At 40.6% G+C, this 16,270-nt stretch overlaps 1 protein-coding gene across 2 annotated transcripts in view; it reads left to right on the top strand.

Moving 5' to 3' along the window:
• The window catches only part of ZCCHC14 (zinc finger CCHC-type containing 14), a 97,042-nt gene that overhangs the window by 11,254 nt on the left and 69,518 nt on the right, over window positions 1-16,270 (top strand). For both annotated transcript variants that reach the window (XM_043494891.1, XM_038368332.2), the window contains exon 2: window positions 9,494-9,617. In XM_043494891.1, coding sequence (XP_043350826.1) covers window positions 9,494-9,617 — 124 coding nt within the window. The remainder of the gene's footprint in view (window positions 1-9,493; window positions 9,618-16,270) is intronic.

The following is a 16,270-nucleotide window of genomic DNA, read 5'->3' as shown; positions in this document are numbered from 1 at the left end:
TTGTACATAATTCTACATTTGTAAGTTCAGCTTTCATTATAAAGAGATTGCACTACAGTACTTAGGTGAATTGAAATATACAATTTCTTTTGTTTTTTACAGTGCATATATTGTAATAAATATAAAGTAAGCACTGTATGCTTTGTATTCTGTTTATAATTCAATATATTTGAAAATGTAGAAAACATCCAAAAATATTTAAATAAATAGTAATCTATTATTGTTTAACAGTGCGATTAATCGCGATTAGCTTTTTAAAAAAACTAATCGCATTAATCACTTGACAGCCCTATTAAAGAGTCAGCATTCGCCACACCTTTGATTAAGGTCTGTGAGCATATAATACACAGAGTCATAAAAAGAAAAGGAGTACTTGTGGTACCTTAGAGACTAACAAATTTATTAGAGCATAAGCTTTCGTGAGCTACAGCTCACTTCATCGGATGCATTTGGTGGAAAATACAGAAGGGAGATTAATATATATACACACACACAGAGAACATGAAACAATGGGTTTTATCATACACACTGTAAGGAGAGTGATCACTTAAGATGAGCTATTACCGGGTTGGGGGTGGGGGAGAAAAGCTTTTGTGGTGATAATCAAGGTGGGCTGTTTCCAGCAGTTGACAAGAACGTCTGAGGAACAGTGGGGGATGGAGAGGGAAGTTTTCCCATTTGTAAAATGGAGATAATGCCTCACATCTCTGACATACACAGAAGAGCCCTTTGAAGTTAAGGTTGACTGTACATCTCATTAGTTTAAGGGTATAAAACAGTGGTTCTCAAACTTTTTGTACTGGTAACCTCTTACACTCAGAGGATTCTTATGTGAAAGTCCCCCCTTATAAATTGAAAACACTTTACAATATATTTAACACCATTATAAATTCTGGAGGCAAAACAGGGTTTGGGGTAGAGGCTGACAGCTTGCGAGGCCCCCCCATGTAATAACCTTGTGACCCCCTGAGAGGTCCTGACTCCCAGTTTGAGAACCTGTGGCATAAAATAAATCCTTATATTAATGTTGTAGTACATAAATACCAACTACTTAAAGCGGAAAGTTCAGTGTTAAGGTTAAACTTACAAGAAACCCAAATGTTTTTGAAAGGAGGAAAAAATTATTGAGATACCCAAACTCCACCCTCTGTTGGTAACTCTTCCCTGGAAAATCTTTCAATATGTAATTATGTTAAACGGTGCATATGACTAAAGCAGCGGTTGTCAAACTTCATGGCACCGTGAACCCCTTCTGACAACAAACATTACTACACTACCCCAGGATGGGGGGACCCAAAGACCAAGCCTGACCAAGCCCTGCTGCCCCAGGTGAGCGTGGGGGAGGGAGGTTGTGGCCCCTTGTGGCAACCAAACTTCCACACAAACTTCCTCGTGGCTGGACTTCACAAAAACTAGACAAGCCATTTATTACACACACTTTGCTTCTCTACAAAAGAAAAAGGACACTAAGCTATCTAAACTACTACATGCCACAAGGGGCCACAACAGTGGTTCCCGTAACCCACCCAGCAATATTGTTAATCTATCCAACTATACTCTTAGCCCAGCAGAAGAATCTGTCCTATCTTGGGGCCTCTCCTTTTGCCCCTCCACCCCCATGAACATGATACAGTTCTGTGGTGACCTAGAATCCTATTTTCGACGTCTCCGACTCAAGGAATATTTCCAACACACCTCTGACCGACATATTAACCCACAGAGACCTTCCTACCAACACTACAAAAAGAAGGATTCTGGGTGAACTCCTCCTGAAGGTCGAAACAGCGGCCTGGACTTCTACATAGAGTGCTTCCGCCGACATGCACGAGCTGAAATTGTGGAAAAGCAGCATCGCTTGCCCCATAACCTCAGCCATGCAGAACACAATGCCATCCACAGCCTCAGAAACAACTCTGACATCATAATCAAAAAGGCTGACAAAGGAGGTGCTGTCGTCATCATGAATAGGTCAGAGTATGAACAAGAGGCTACTAGGCAGCTCTCCAACACCACTTTCTACAAGCCATTACCCTCTGATCCCACTGAGAGTTACCAAAAGAAACTACAGCATTTGCTCAAGAAATTCCCTGAAAAAGCACAAGAACAAATCCGCACAGACACACCTCTAGAACCCCGACCTGGGGTATTCTATCTGCTACCCAAGATCCATAAGCCTGGACATTCTGGACGCCCCATCATCTCAGGCATTGGCACCCTGACAGCAGGATTGTCTGGCTATGTAGACTCCCTCCTCAGGCCCTACGTTACCAGCACTCCCAGCTATCTTCGAGACACCACTGACTTCCTGAGGAAACTACAGTCCATTGGTGATCTTCCTAAAAACACCATCCTGGCCACTATGGATGTAGAAGCCCTCTACACCAACATTCCACACAAAGATGGGCTACAAGCCGTCAGGAACAGTATCCCCGATACTGTCACAGCTAACCTGGTGGCTGAACTTTGTGACTTTGTCCTCCCCCGTAACTATTTCACATTTGGTGACAATGTATACCTTCAAATCAGCGGCACTGCGATGGGTACCCGCATGGCCCCACAATATGCCAACATTTTTATGGCTGACTTAGAACAACGCTTCCTCAGCTCTCTTCCCCTAATGCCCCTACTCTACTTGTGCTACATTGATGACATCTTCATCATCTGGACCCATGGAAAAGAAGCCCTTGAGGAATTCCACCATGATTTCAACAATTTCCGTCCCACCATCAACCTCAGCCTGGACCAGTCCACACAAGAGATCCACTTCCTGGACACTACGGTGCTAATAAGCGATGGTCACATAAACACCACCCTATATCGGAAACCTACTGACCGCTATTCCTACCTACATGCCTCTAGCTTTCATCCAGATCATACTACACAATCCATTGTCTACAGCCAAGCTCTACGATATAACCGCATTTGCTCCAACCCCTCAGACAGAGACAAACACGTACAAGATCTCTATCATGCATTCCTTCAACTACAATACCCACCTGCTGAAGTGAAGAAACAGATTGACAGAGCCAGAAGAGTACCCAGAAGTCACCTACTACAGGACAGGCCCAACAAAGAAAATAACTGAACGCCACTAGCCATCGCCTTCAGCCCCCAACTAAAACCTCTCCAATGCATCATCAAGAATCTACAACCTATCCTGAAGGACGACCCATCACTCTCACAGATCTTGGAGACAGGCCAGTCCTTGCTTACAGACAGCCCCCCAATCTGAAGGAAATACTCACCAGCAACCACACACCACACAACAGAACCACTAACCCAGGAACCTATCCTTGCAACAAAGCCTGTTGCCAACCCTGTCCATATATCTATTCAGGGGACACCATCATAGGGCCTAATCACATCAGCCACGCTATCAGAGGCTCGTTCACCTGCGCATCTACCAATGTGATATATGCCATCATGTGCCAGCAATGCCCCTCTGCCACATACATTGGTCAAACTGGACAGTCTCTACGTAAAAGAATGAATGGACACAAATCAGACGTCAAGAATTATAACATTCAAAAACCAGTTGGAGAACACTTCAATCTCTCTGGTCACTCGATCACAGACCTAAGAGTGGCTATACTTCAACAAAAAAGCTTCAAAAACAGACTCCAACGAGAGACTGCTGAATTGGAATTAATTTGCAAACTGGATACAATTAACTTAGGCTTGAATAGAGACTGGGAGTGGATGAGTCATTACACAAAGTAAAACTATTTCCCCATGTTATTTCTCCTCCCCACCCCACCCCCCAGTGTTCCTCAGATATTCTTGTTAACTGCTGGAAATAGCCTACCTTGCTTGTCACCATGAAAGGTTTTCCTCCTTCCCCCCCCCCCGATCCCCCACTGCTGGTGATGGCTTATCTTAAGTGATCGCTCTCCTTACAGTGTGTATGATAAACCCATTGTTTCATGTTCTCTGTGTGTGTATATCAATCTCCCCTTTGTATTTTCCACCAAATGCATCTGATTAAGTGAGCTGTAGCTCACGAAAGCTTATGCTCTAATAAATTTGTTAGTCTGTAAGGTGCCACAAGTACTCCTTTTCTTTTTGCGAATACAGACTAATACGGCTGCTACTCTGAAACCTGACACAGAGTCATAGAACTTACAGCAAGAATGGACCACCAGATCATCATCATCTGCTCTGTGATATGCAGAATGTTGTCCAGCAACAGCAGGGATGACTAGACTTGACTTTCATGGTATTTGTAAGGCCTTTTCTACACTGGAGATTTATCCCAATTCCAGCCATCAGTGAATAGCCATCTGTGTAACTGCACTGGTATGAGCCCCTAGTTAGGTAGGGCAAGCCAAGCAGTGATTTGCACCATTAGAGCTTACTGTGATTAAAACCAGAGTATGCTGCTGCAGTGCAAATTACAGCTTTCCATTTCTCTACTAGACTGGGATTCCACAAGTGTTGCTACATTGGTGGCCAGAATTCCTAATGTAGACAAGGTCTAAGATTTAAAACAAAGAACAACAAAAAATCAGAAACACGTAAAAAGGCAGGGGCAGGAATTTATTTGAGTCAGAAAAAAACAAGAGGGCACAAGCCAGACTGTTTAAAAATCCTTTGCAGCTCACCTGGAAATCTTTCTGCATTTAAGAAACTGAAAGAGAGATTCCTTCTCATCAGGATTTATTCCAAGGGTGTGTATCTGGAATTTGATTTGTTTACACCAGTATTGATGGCTGGCCCCCAATGAAGCTACACCAAGGCATACCCAAGTGTAGGCAAGGAAAGCCATGATTTGTGCAAATGAAGCTTGCCCCAGCGCAATATTGGCTGTTGATTGTTGGATATGGGCAAATTCCCAGTATAGACGTTTCACTTTCTGAGGCATTTAAGCCCCAGTCTAGCAAAGGTCTTAACTACATGTGTAAATTTAAGAAGGTGAGCAGTGGTATCATGGATTTTAAAGAGAAAAGCCTGTATCTAAGATCAATAATGCCCTAGTCTTGCAGACATACCTGTGAATAGTCCCTTTCACTTTATTGGGACTACAGGCATGCATAAGGTTACTCACATATGCAAAAGTTGGTAGAACTGGGGCCTCAGACAGCATCCTGGAGCCTAGCCCCTGGTTTTCATGCTTCATGGATCAAACTTAGAATGGTGACCTAGTCTCCTATTGCCATTTAGGAAATTGACATAACACTGAGAGGGATGGGTAGGTTTAGATTTTGGGGGTTTTTTTGGTTTTTGTTTGTTTTTTTTAAATTACTTGGAAGCCTAAATCACTCAGGGTTCACTTTTTAGAAGCAGCTATGTACCTAAAAACCCAGAAAAGAGGAGAGACTCTGTCCCAATCTGCAATTTTCAGCTGTAACATTTTTTGGTTGAGTGGGTATTCTAAAATAGTACTGTAGTATCTGAATGATCCCACAATATTTAGCTCATGCTAATTGGAGATTGAAAGGACTACTATTTAACTTTTCCCCAAGACTTTATAAAAGATGGAACAAAATTGTTAAATATTCTCTATATATGGCCCCAAACCTGAGAGGTCTGGAAATTAAAAAAAATAAAAAATAAAAATAAAATCTTAAATTGAGTTAGAGGAAGCTCTCAGACAATGTAATTTACAGGGTGAAAAATTAGTGGAGCCCATTACTCTCTAGGATTCCTGCCTCCTCAATCCTTAGTTATTTTTCATATCTGCAACGTTATGTGGATTTTTCCCTCAACAATAAATAGGAAATGATCGTATTCGTTCATGCAGCTCTTGCGCTTGAAGCCATTAGATGCTACTTAGTGCTATTCTCTTATTCAGCCTTCACTTTGTATGTTTTTAGTCTAATTATACTCTGAATATTTATGACTGAATAGGCAAGGAAATCCTTATTTATTTTGCCTAGAGTATTAGTGAATAAACATCCCCCATGAATTTCTTCAGGACAAGTTGTTCCCAAAAAGCCACCTATGTAATCTTTTCATAAACTTGGAGAGTATAAGTAGTCATGTTACACATTAGATAGTGTTGGCTTTAATTCAGTCCAGGCCAACAAATTAGTTTTCAGTTAAACCATCTATATTTTGTGTTCTGGTTAGTTATTCTGAAAGGGAACAGATAATTACTGTTCTACTTAAATACTTACCAAGTTAAATTTCCCATTTATGAGCCCTGCTGTTCTCATGAAAGGACTTTGTGTAGTAAATCCACTGTTGTACATCCTAACTGGGTAGTACAGCTAACAGTTAGTAAAGCTGGCTTCAAAGATTTACCACTTCCCATACTTATTTGAGCCATACATGCATTAGTGAGAACATTTTAGACTGATAGCTCTTATTACCTCTTGTACAGCTACAGAACGGGTTGTCAGTATTTCCATTATGAACTTATCTTTGTGCACGGTAATACAGAGGAACCATGACATTAGAACCTGAACTCTGAATTTTCTTGCTATTTTAAATTTGTCAACTGTGACTCAATTAACATGTTTTGTATTTAATGAATCATTATATATAATTTCTGCACAGAACCTGCCTTAATGAGCCACTGTGTGTCCAGCCCCTCCCCCCCGAATCCTCACTGAGCTGCCCGCACCCAGATTTCCCCCCCACAAAAACTTCTCGCCCCACACCTGTATCCTCCCACACTAAGCTCCTCCATACTTGGATCCTGCTGAGCTGAGCCTGCCTGCCCACAACTGGTGTGCAGGGCCCCGGGGTGTTTCTGGGGCAGGCCCTGCCCTTGCACTTTTTCAGGGTTGGGTGCAGCCTCACTGCAGAGTCCATGTCCGTGGGGCAGGGATGGGTGTTGTATGGTGGTCTCCCATCTGCGTGTAACTAGTGACTTGTGCTCCCCACTGCCATGCTGGAGCCTCCACATTTATTTATTGACAAATAAAATTTGTAGAATTTTAAAATATTGTGTACAGAATTTTTATTTGCTTGGTGCAGAATTCCCTCAGGAGTAGTGTGGCTGTAAAAACGTAATGGTGTGTAAATGTTGATATTTTTCATGTCAGTTTTCTTCTAGGACTGCAAGTTTCACAGTTCATGCAATCCTAGGATATTGCAGTGTGTGTGGTCCAATCAAATATCTCTTATTCTTTAATTTTAAAATAGCTGGCTGATCCGAAAATATTACTTGCATTACAAAACATTTTTTATTGAAACTTTTCCTTTCTCTAGAAAAACTTCAATGATATATAACGTCAAAGGATATGGAAGTCAGTGGAAAAAAGTTATTTAAAATCTGCATGAAGACTTTAAACAGTCATAGAGAGCTGACCATAACATCATTAGCTCCCTAACTAAAGTGCTCCATTTGGAACTGATCAGGGTGTTGTAGTTGTATGTCAGTTTGAATTTACTGTACTTTGATGTGAGAGTGAGTCAGATAACATACGAGTTCAGCTGGTCAAGATGTGGGCTAAATTGATCTTTACCAAAAATAACACACGGATTTATGTCTTCCTGGGAAGAATTCAGATTTTGCGTATAACCAAAAATGGGTGACAGCAGCCCTTACTTGGGGAAACATCAATCTGTTTCTTGGGTTAAACTTTCCACTGCCAGTAGCAGGTTGGAGTCAGCAGAATGCCCAGCCTTCTGGAATGTGTCTCTCCAGCAGTCCACCAGAGTCTGAGTTTAATGAGCTTCAGAAACAGTGCATGCTTAGCTCTTCGATCAAGGCTTTGAAAAATTTCAGTTAGGGCATTGGGATTTGTGTGTGTGTGTGACTGAGCTAAGGGTTTCATTGCTAGCCTTTTAATCTGAAAGCTTCGTGTTTCGCTGTTTTACAGTTCTTATGCGTGTAAGGCACCTGTGTGCTTGGCTGTAGGCCTCCAAGTAAATGTCTGAATTAAAAAAGTAAAAGCAGTCTAGTGATGTTGAAGAGGAAGACAGGAGTTGTAGCCATTTCTGTTACAACATCTCTCAAGATTTTCTCCTATAATCTGTCTTTCCCTTTTGGGGGCTCTGGTGGTGTTTTTTTTAAAGCAGGTCTACTTCTCTAGCACAATTGTAAACTGTCATAGTTTGAACAAATGAGTTTTATGAGAGCAGATTTTCAAATTCCTTCTCTTGTGCACTTAGGTGTTAAAGTGTGTGCGTGTCACACATGTGAAGGCCAATGTCTTATGTGAACCTCACAAAGGGATAATTCTACAAAAATGGAGAGAAATTATGCAAAATCTAAAACATGTAATCTAGTCACAATATACTAGGCTAACGATGGGGTGGATGAGATGTTTTAAAAAAAATTGCTTTCCTCCTCATGGCCCTGCCTGGAATCACTATGTGATTGAACCTTACAGGAAATTGTAAACTCTGATGTTAGTTATCGTGAATAATGACTAGTTTATTTTGTTACACTGAGATTACATTTTCCTCTCTTGTGATTTGTGAAAGGATAGAACCTATGTTAAATTAGAATCCTACAGACTGGGATTTCTTGTTAATTCAAAATGTGGCAGTTGAATTTCAAGGAATGCTTTTGTTGGTATTAATAATCTATTTAAACACACAGGTTTTTCACCTTTCAGATGCTTAAGCCCAATTGCTAATGTGACCATTCTCCATATCTGCTTCTCCTTTTTTAGAGAGAGGGTAATTGACTTGCTTTAGGTGGTATATTCTTCACATTATACTACTAACAATAGGTGTTTCTCTACATTGTAGCACAAATGTGCAGATTGTTGTGGACAGCAACTAAAGGAGTTTAAATGTTCTGTTTTTCATATGATTTATGTTTGTTTTTCTAGCTCTTGAATCACAGTGAAAATATGTTCCTTATGCTAAGTGCAGTTCAAAAGGTACATATTAGGCTATAAAGTTGGTTTTTGATAATGCAGCCTACTTGTTCAAAGTTTTTCTCTTTCACAATGAATCATTTTTCATCAAAATATAGTCTTCAGATCTTGATGGCAAGCTCCCAAATTGCAAAGCCAACTGAGTCGCTTTCTTACACTGTTTTTTGTCCTGAGAGGTAAAGTTGATTTCTTATCTGTTACAGTTAGGGTGACCAGATGTCCCTATTTTATAGGGACAGTCCCGATATTTGAGGCTTTTTCTTTTATAGACACCTATTACCCCCCACCCGCTGTCCCGATTCTTCACACTTGCTGTCTGGTCACCCTAGTTGCGGTAATATTTAAGATACATGACACAACATAAGTGGTTACCCTTTGCCTGACATAGTAACCCAGATTTGCTCTTAAACAAACTCTTCTTTTGTTAAAACGTGTTTAAAATGGGCTGTTGTATAAGCATAACACTTAAAAAAATAAATGGTACTTTGTGTACCACTGTGTGGATTATGAAGGGTAATTTAGATTTACAAATGGTTGACTAAAAAGCTCCTCCACCAAAATGTTACTTGTAAAATTTACTGAAAAATGTATAACTATTTTAGAATAGAATAGTAATGCTCTTGATGGCTCTTAACTCAATTTGAAACACTATTCATGAGTATAGGAAAATGGAATATTCCAAAGTTATATCAGCTTTATTTATTTGTTTTTTCCAGGTCACTCCAAGATCTGAGACCCCCATAAAAAGTGTCAGTAACAGTTTGGAAAATGCACTACATACGTCGGCACATTCCATTGAGGAGTCGTTACCCAAGAGGTCTTCAGGAAAACACTCCAAAGGTGGGTCCCAACTTGCTTTGCATAATTCACATCATATATCTCTAATTACTTTAAGGAAGTATTTTATAATCCTGATGCAACATTGTAACTGTGTTTCTTTGCTAACTTGTTGAATTCAGCAAGGATAACGCACTGAATGTAGAGTGGTCATTGGAGAAAGTCATCATAGTCTTCCAATAAATAGTTAAATTTTTATAGTAAGAGACACATTCTGCTGGGCAGTTAGCAAGAATGTTGCTTACAACTTAACCTCCTTTTAACTCTTTTTTTTTTTTTGTCAAATTATGTCTTCGTGAAAACTAAATGTCTCCTGATTTGTTTAAGTAATTGGTAGTCCATATATCTTGTGTCTTTGTATAAGTAGTTAATTAATATATTTTAGTATAAAAATGTTTGCTACAGTCATCGTTGCTGTTCCTCTTAGAGACGAGACAACAGGTAGAAGAGCAGCTATGTTTTGGTATTCTGCTTTGGTTTTCAAGAGGACATTCCTGTGTGTGCAGTAAGGAGGGGTGGATGGTACGAGAATCAGTCGACTTTTGGCACCTTCCTTCCCCCAGCCATACAACCCCTATTGTTCTGTTCATTTGCTAACCCTGAAAACTGAATGTTCATCCAAAATCACTAGGAGTTCAATTTAATGCTGCATTGCCAGTAGGTAATAATAAATGTACAGACCTTTCAGTGTCCAATATCTATGTGTAAGCATACCTTTCATGTTGAGATCATCGGTTATTTAAAAAAATGTTTGAGAATGTCAGTGGTGGATAGGGAGCTAAAAGAGATTGTGTTCACACTTTGACCTTTGTACTTGTAGCAAATTGATACGTTGCCATGGGTGTAGTCAGCCTCATGGGGGGGTTGGTATAGGAAGGAACAATTCTAGACATTTAATGGTACATTCAATGGGGACACAAGCAAAAAAAATAGGTTTCCTGAAATACTGAGTTGTGGAGAGCAACGTCCCTTTCCACTCCCATCCCTTTGAGTATTTCTAAGCATAAGTCAATCTCCTTTACTTTAGATCAGCAACACCCAGAATCTGAGTTCACTATTTTTTTTTTTTATTGCAGGCAGAGAAATATGTGGCCCATGGTTATCTTGGAGAATATTTTAAGCTCTGAGCTAGTTGTAATGTGGTTTAAAACCCTATACAGAGACTAAGGGAGTGAAGGAGCAGTACTGGACCAAGAGGGTTTCACCCCTCAGCAGCTGTGGAGCATGCTTCAAAGGAGGGGGAGAGTGGCAATGCAGGGGAGAATAGGAATGAAGGAGAGGCTGTCCAAAGGTAGGAAGACAGTTTTCAGCTTCTGGAGACAGAGCTATCCACAGGAGAAGGATTTGGATTGTGGGTAAAACCACAACCAGGAGGGTAAGGGCCTGAAGGCTAGGACTATAACAGGGTTTAAAAGAGAACTAGATAAATTCATGGAGGTTAAGTCCATTAATGGCTATTAGCCAGGATGGGTAAGGAATGCTGTCCCTAGCCTCTGTTTGTCAGAGGGTGGAGATGGAGGGCAGGAGAGAGATCATTTGATCATTACCTATTAGGTTCACTCCCTCTGGGGCAACTGGCATTGGCCACTGTTGGCAGACAGGGTATTGAGCTGGATGGACTTTTGGTCTTACCCCGTATGGCCATTCTTATGACACTCTCCACCCCCACTCCCTGCTGAGATAGAATAACTGAACACTCGGAGGAGAGCTGGGGAATACTAATTTGACCATGTGAGCTGCTGAGACTGGGAACTCCCTGCAGGACTGGGGAGAGGACTGCAGCCGTGCCCCAAACTGAAGAGACAGCAGGGAGTTAGGAAGCAGCACGGGGGGGTGAAGGAGGGGCTAGTTAAGTGCAGTAGAAAGAGACAACTGAGGCACTTAATCCCATTCCCCTGGGGCCCTTAGCCGAGACCGGTGGAGATGGAGGTCTTGGGTCCTCCCTACTGGCTACTGCCAGGAGAACTCTTGGGCACTGGGAACGACTGAATGAAGCTTGACCTTAGCCTTGCTGACTGCTATGCAAGCCCATCCCAGGATGCTGGGATTGGAAGGATTATTGGAGCTACGGCCTTCCTGCTAGACCTGCCAGCTTCTGAGTAAAATCTGCTGCGCTAGTTTTATACTTATGTAGAACAACTTTTGTTAACTGCCTTTGTAGGATCTGTATAGAAGAAATAATGCCAATAAATTACACACATTAATTAGTGCTAATATTTTGTCTTTAAATTTAGAATAGGCTTCAAATGCAACAACAAATCTAAGAAGTTATGGACTGAGTGATAAGTTCAAATAAAGAGTTGAAATATAGTCATTTTGCTGGGGGCAATGTTGTGTAGTGGCTAGAGCAGTAGCCTGTAAATCTGGTCTCTGGGTTTCTCATTTGCTATGTAACCTTGGGTAAATCTCTCTCAACCTCTTTCTGCTTCAATTTCCCCATCTGTAAAATGGATATAGTAATACCACTTTGAAATCCTTGACAAAAGGTGCTTTTACAAGTGCATTATTATTTATTTGCTGTAGAAGTAGAAGAGCCAAAACAGATTGAAAGTAATTGAAGATCCTAAGCAAACCTGCTTGGCTTGTCTCCACTGGAAACTCCTATTTTGTGATATACCCAACAATAATCCCAATAGCTATAATTAGCAGTAAGTTTACAGTCAAATAATGCTGTAAGTAGCTATTTCTTCAGCTGTAAAAAATGCAACACTCGGCAGAAATCTGCCAAGGTTCATGACTTCCATCTGACAAAAATAGGACAGGGTTTGGCATTGAATTTTCATTCTTGGACCATGATTGTTGTTCTAGCACCAGAAAATGTGCCAAGACTAGTCATGGTACAGAATGAAATTAATTACATTTTCCTCTGACGCTTTTTTTAATTTTTAATCTATGAATTTTAGAATAGGACAACCAGTTTGTTTGCAGGGGTGTTATTTAATGTGTATGTAGCAAAATGCTTAGGGATCAAAAGGAATCATGCAACAAATACAATTATTTGAGTAACTAGTATTCTAGCTTCTAGTTAACCAGCAACAAAGACTATTGTCTGTCCTGTGGGATGTTGGGCCTCTCCTTGCAGGTTGGAGTCAGATCTGAGATTGATAGCCAGCCTGGGGCAAGGACTGGGGCCAGGACTGCCCCTCTGTGGAAAAGCCCCATAACTGTCTACGTCCACTCCTGGGAGGACAGTTGACCAGGGGTCTCTCCATTGTAGCAAAGGCTTTCAGGGATAGAACTACCAAAAATTTTGAATTTTACTCCATTGGAGATGCCATAAATAAATGTAAATTTTTTTTTTTAATTCTGTCTTTTTTGGCCAGGAGTTTCTAGCCAACCTTTCCTCATTTCCCTTCTCTGAAGGGATTGCTGCTGGGGCAGATTGCAAATGCTCTAGGTTGCAAATGCTCTAGTTCCTTCTGTATAGTCAGGAGCACTAAGCCAGACTGCCCCAGCTGCAGAGAGGAGCTTGTGCCTGGAACAGAGAGCAACCCAGAGGTGAAGGAGAGGGCCAGGTTCCCTGAAGCACTCCAGACACCTTGGCAGGCAGGAGGGCCAGGTCCTTACCAAGCCAGAGAATTGGGCCACGGATAAAATTTGCAGATGATTTGCATCCTGACTCTCAGAAATATTAGTAAACCATACACTCTATAGTTGTTCATGTTTTTAGCAGGATTTTCTGGGTCCTGGAAATATTGACAGTGGTTGTTAATTAACCCCATACCTTTCACTCTCAGTATCCAACTTTCAGTGCACTTGGAGGTATAAATATTGCATACTCCTAGCTGGTGAAGGAGGCAAGAAAAGCAGTGGGCTATACTGTTATGTCTGCTGAATACTTCTTGGAGATGACCTAGCTTCAGTAATTCTAGTTTGTATAAATAGTGTAGTTAGTGTATCTGCAGTATTTTATATTGTCCTGATTGGTTGATTCGGTCAGGTTGGGTTTTTTTGTTTGTTTGCTCGCTCATCTGTGTGTCACAAGATGGTTAGCTGGAAACATCTATATATGTTATCTCTCACATATAACTTAACTTAATCTTCTTCACCTGGTTATTTGCCTAACATGTATGTTACAGTTAGAACAGCTAAACATCTACTTTAGAATATCTAAAGTAGTTGTCCATCCCATCTGTGTAAAATATATCCTTGATTTAAATAACAAGTTTCTTACGCAGAATAAATGTCAGTCTTTAGAGATTTGTAAACCTTGCCTTTTTTCTTCATGCTAAGGTCCATAAATATCTTACAATGAAGACTATACTCTTCTTGCAACTTGGGGATAGGACCAGCCCCCACAGTCGCTGGCAGCAGGGGAATGTCCTGTCCCTGTCCCTTGAAGTTCCCTCTGTTTTGTTTTTGTTTTTCCTGTTCTCACAATGGCATGCAGCCTCAGCCAGCCTTTCTTGCTGTCGGGGTTTTCTGAGGGAAATTCCAAACTTTATTTCAAATTTGGTTCAATAATGTGTATCTCCAATTGCCAGCCATATCCCAGGGCTGCATTTGGCTTTGGGAGAGATTGTCTCTTCAGCTTTGTTTCCTCCTGAGGTGTATCTCACAGAGGAAGTCTGCTATTGCAAGACCATTTCTCCAGGTAGGTTTAAAATGAATACTTTTGTTGAAGTGATTATTGGTCTCATGCAACCCAAAAGAGATGTTAACCAATAGAACTTTTTCTACCAGGTAGTGCAAAGTCTATAGTTTAATGACCGTGTTAAACCAGTGAAACATAGCCTAGGAGGGTTTTATTGTGGGTATATAAATATCACAGCAAAAAGGTCAAGTCTCTGTGTTAAGTACATTTCTATAAACTTTCCAACATTAAATGCTTCCTTTAGGCATCGAACTTATTCCAACCCTGCAAGATCCTAGATACCACCTTGGAACCTCATTTTGTTCCTCACAGCAGTGTGGTGTGTAACCCCCTGCAGTTACACTTCCTGTCCATTAGAGTAAGCCTCCTGATGGCTACTATTTCCAGTTAGATAATTTTGGTTTTGTTTGAAGTTGGGAACTTTCTCTAATTAGACCTAGTATTGTACTTTTTTACACAAATAGGTATTCCTTGCAACTTTTGTAGCATTTATTCCCTAAATAAATCCAAGAAATATTTCTCCTTTGGTTAAGCATCAGAGCATCTTTAGGAGCATTGACAGTTTCAAGGCAGAGTTAACATGCCATCTATATGAGGATCTGCTAGATGTTCACATCACCATCAATACCTAAGTTCACTAAGTTCTGCATATTGATCATTCAATCTTAGCCAACATCATTTAACATGTGTGCATGCACACCTACTTCTGGATGCCTACATCTAAAGGATGATCCTACTTCCAACACCGGAGGCGCACTGCTATGAAAATCCCATCATAACAGATTTGTGAACCTTAGCACAAAAAAGAGGAGATGAATTTATCCATGCTTACCTGAAAATTTCCTTTCTCAAGTAATAAGATCCACATATCCGGTCCACTATGGAAACGATGGATATCAATTTTCATCTCTGTCCTGGGTGATATTTGGGGTTGTTGCTGTGAGGTGGAATTTACCATCCTTTTCAGTAGGAGACATTGTAGTGCTTTTCCCTCAAAGTATATTTGACACAATCGAAAATTTAGGAAAGTATATTTGAATGGTCTTGGCTGTGGAAGTTGTCTCAACTGGATGGAACGTTAGGTGGTAGGCTATTTCCCTACTGCCAGTGACGGAAAGTTCTGTTTCTGCTCCCAAGCTGTAAGCAGGCCAGTGTACCCATTATAGTGGATCTGTTGAGCTTATTACTCAAAAAAGGAAACTGTCAGGTAAGCACAAATAGACTTTATTACACATTTGATTTTAGATTGCAGGGTGGAGGAGGGAGATAAGACGTCGCTAGGCCTCTGTCCTTCCTATCTTTTTCTATATTTGTAAAATGTACAAAGAGATTTCCTTTTCATTGTAGGAGAAATATGTTCCTTTCCACACTGTAAGCAAATGAAGCTTGGCTTTCTTGTTGCATGCACATTGAGTCTTAAGTGCTTCATTGTGCTTCCCTTTAAACATCCTCAGGGTTTTTTCCCCACAGTTGTCGTTTATTTCTTTTACTATTATAAATGAAAAAGTGCCATTGCTTGAATAGTTGATTCCAGTCTCAAAGATGACATACTTCATGCTTGTAATTCAGTTTGCCTTCAGGACATATACTTTCAACATCAGTGCATCTGTGCAGGAAATGGCCCTTTTGGTTTGGTAATTGTGTTTTGGAACATGACATTTGATTGACTAATGTGAAGTCTTTGAGGACTCTAGTCTTTAGAATTATCACCGTCTACAAAAGTCTTAGTTCAGTACTATGAAAGTTGTGTGCAGTGTTGTTGTAGTTGTATGGGCCCAGGGTACTAGAGAGACCAATAATATCTTTTATTGGACCAAGTTCTGTTGGTGAGAGAAAGACAAGCTTTCAAGCTTACACAGAGCTCTTCTTCAGACCAGCCTTGTCTCTCTACTATGAAAGTTAATTTTTCTTCAAATAATTGTTTGTTGTTATACTTTCTCTGTGTAGACTGAGTTTAAAATGACTTCCTATTCATATTAGTTTACATTACGAGCCGGAAATAAACCTCCTTTAGAATCATAGCTATGTAGGGTTGGAAGGGACCTTGAGAGGTCATCAGGTC

Source organism: Dermochelys coriacea, chromosome 12, assembly GCF_009764565.3.
Source record: "Dermochelys coriacea isolate rDerCor1 chromosome 12, rDerCor1.pri.v4, whole genome shotgun sequence".
Classification (NCBI taxonomy): Eukaryota; Metazoa; Chordata; order Testudines; family Dermochelyidae; genus Dermochelys; species Dermochelys coriacea.
The sequence above is the reverse complement of the archived record's forward strand: the minus strand, read 5'-3'. Positions and strand labels throughout refer to the sequence as shown.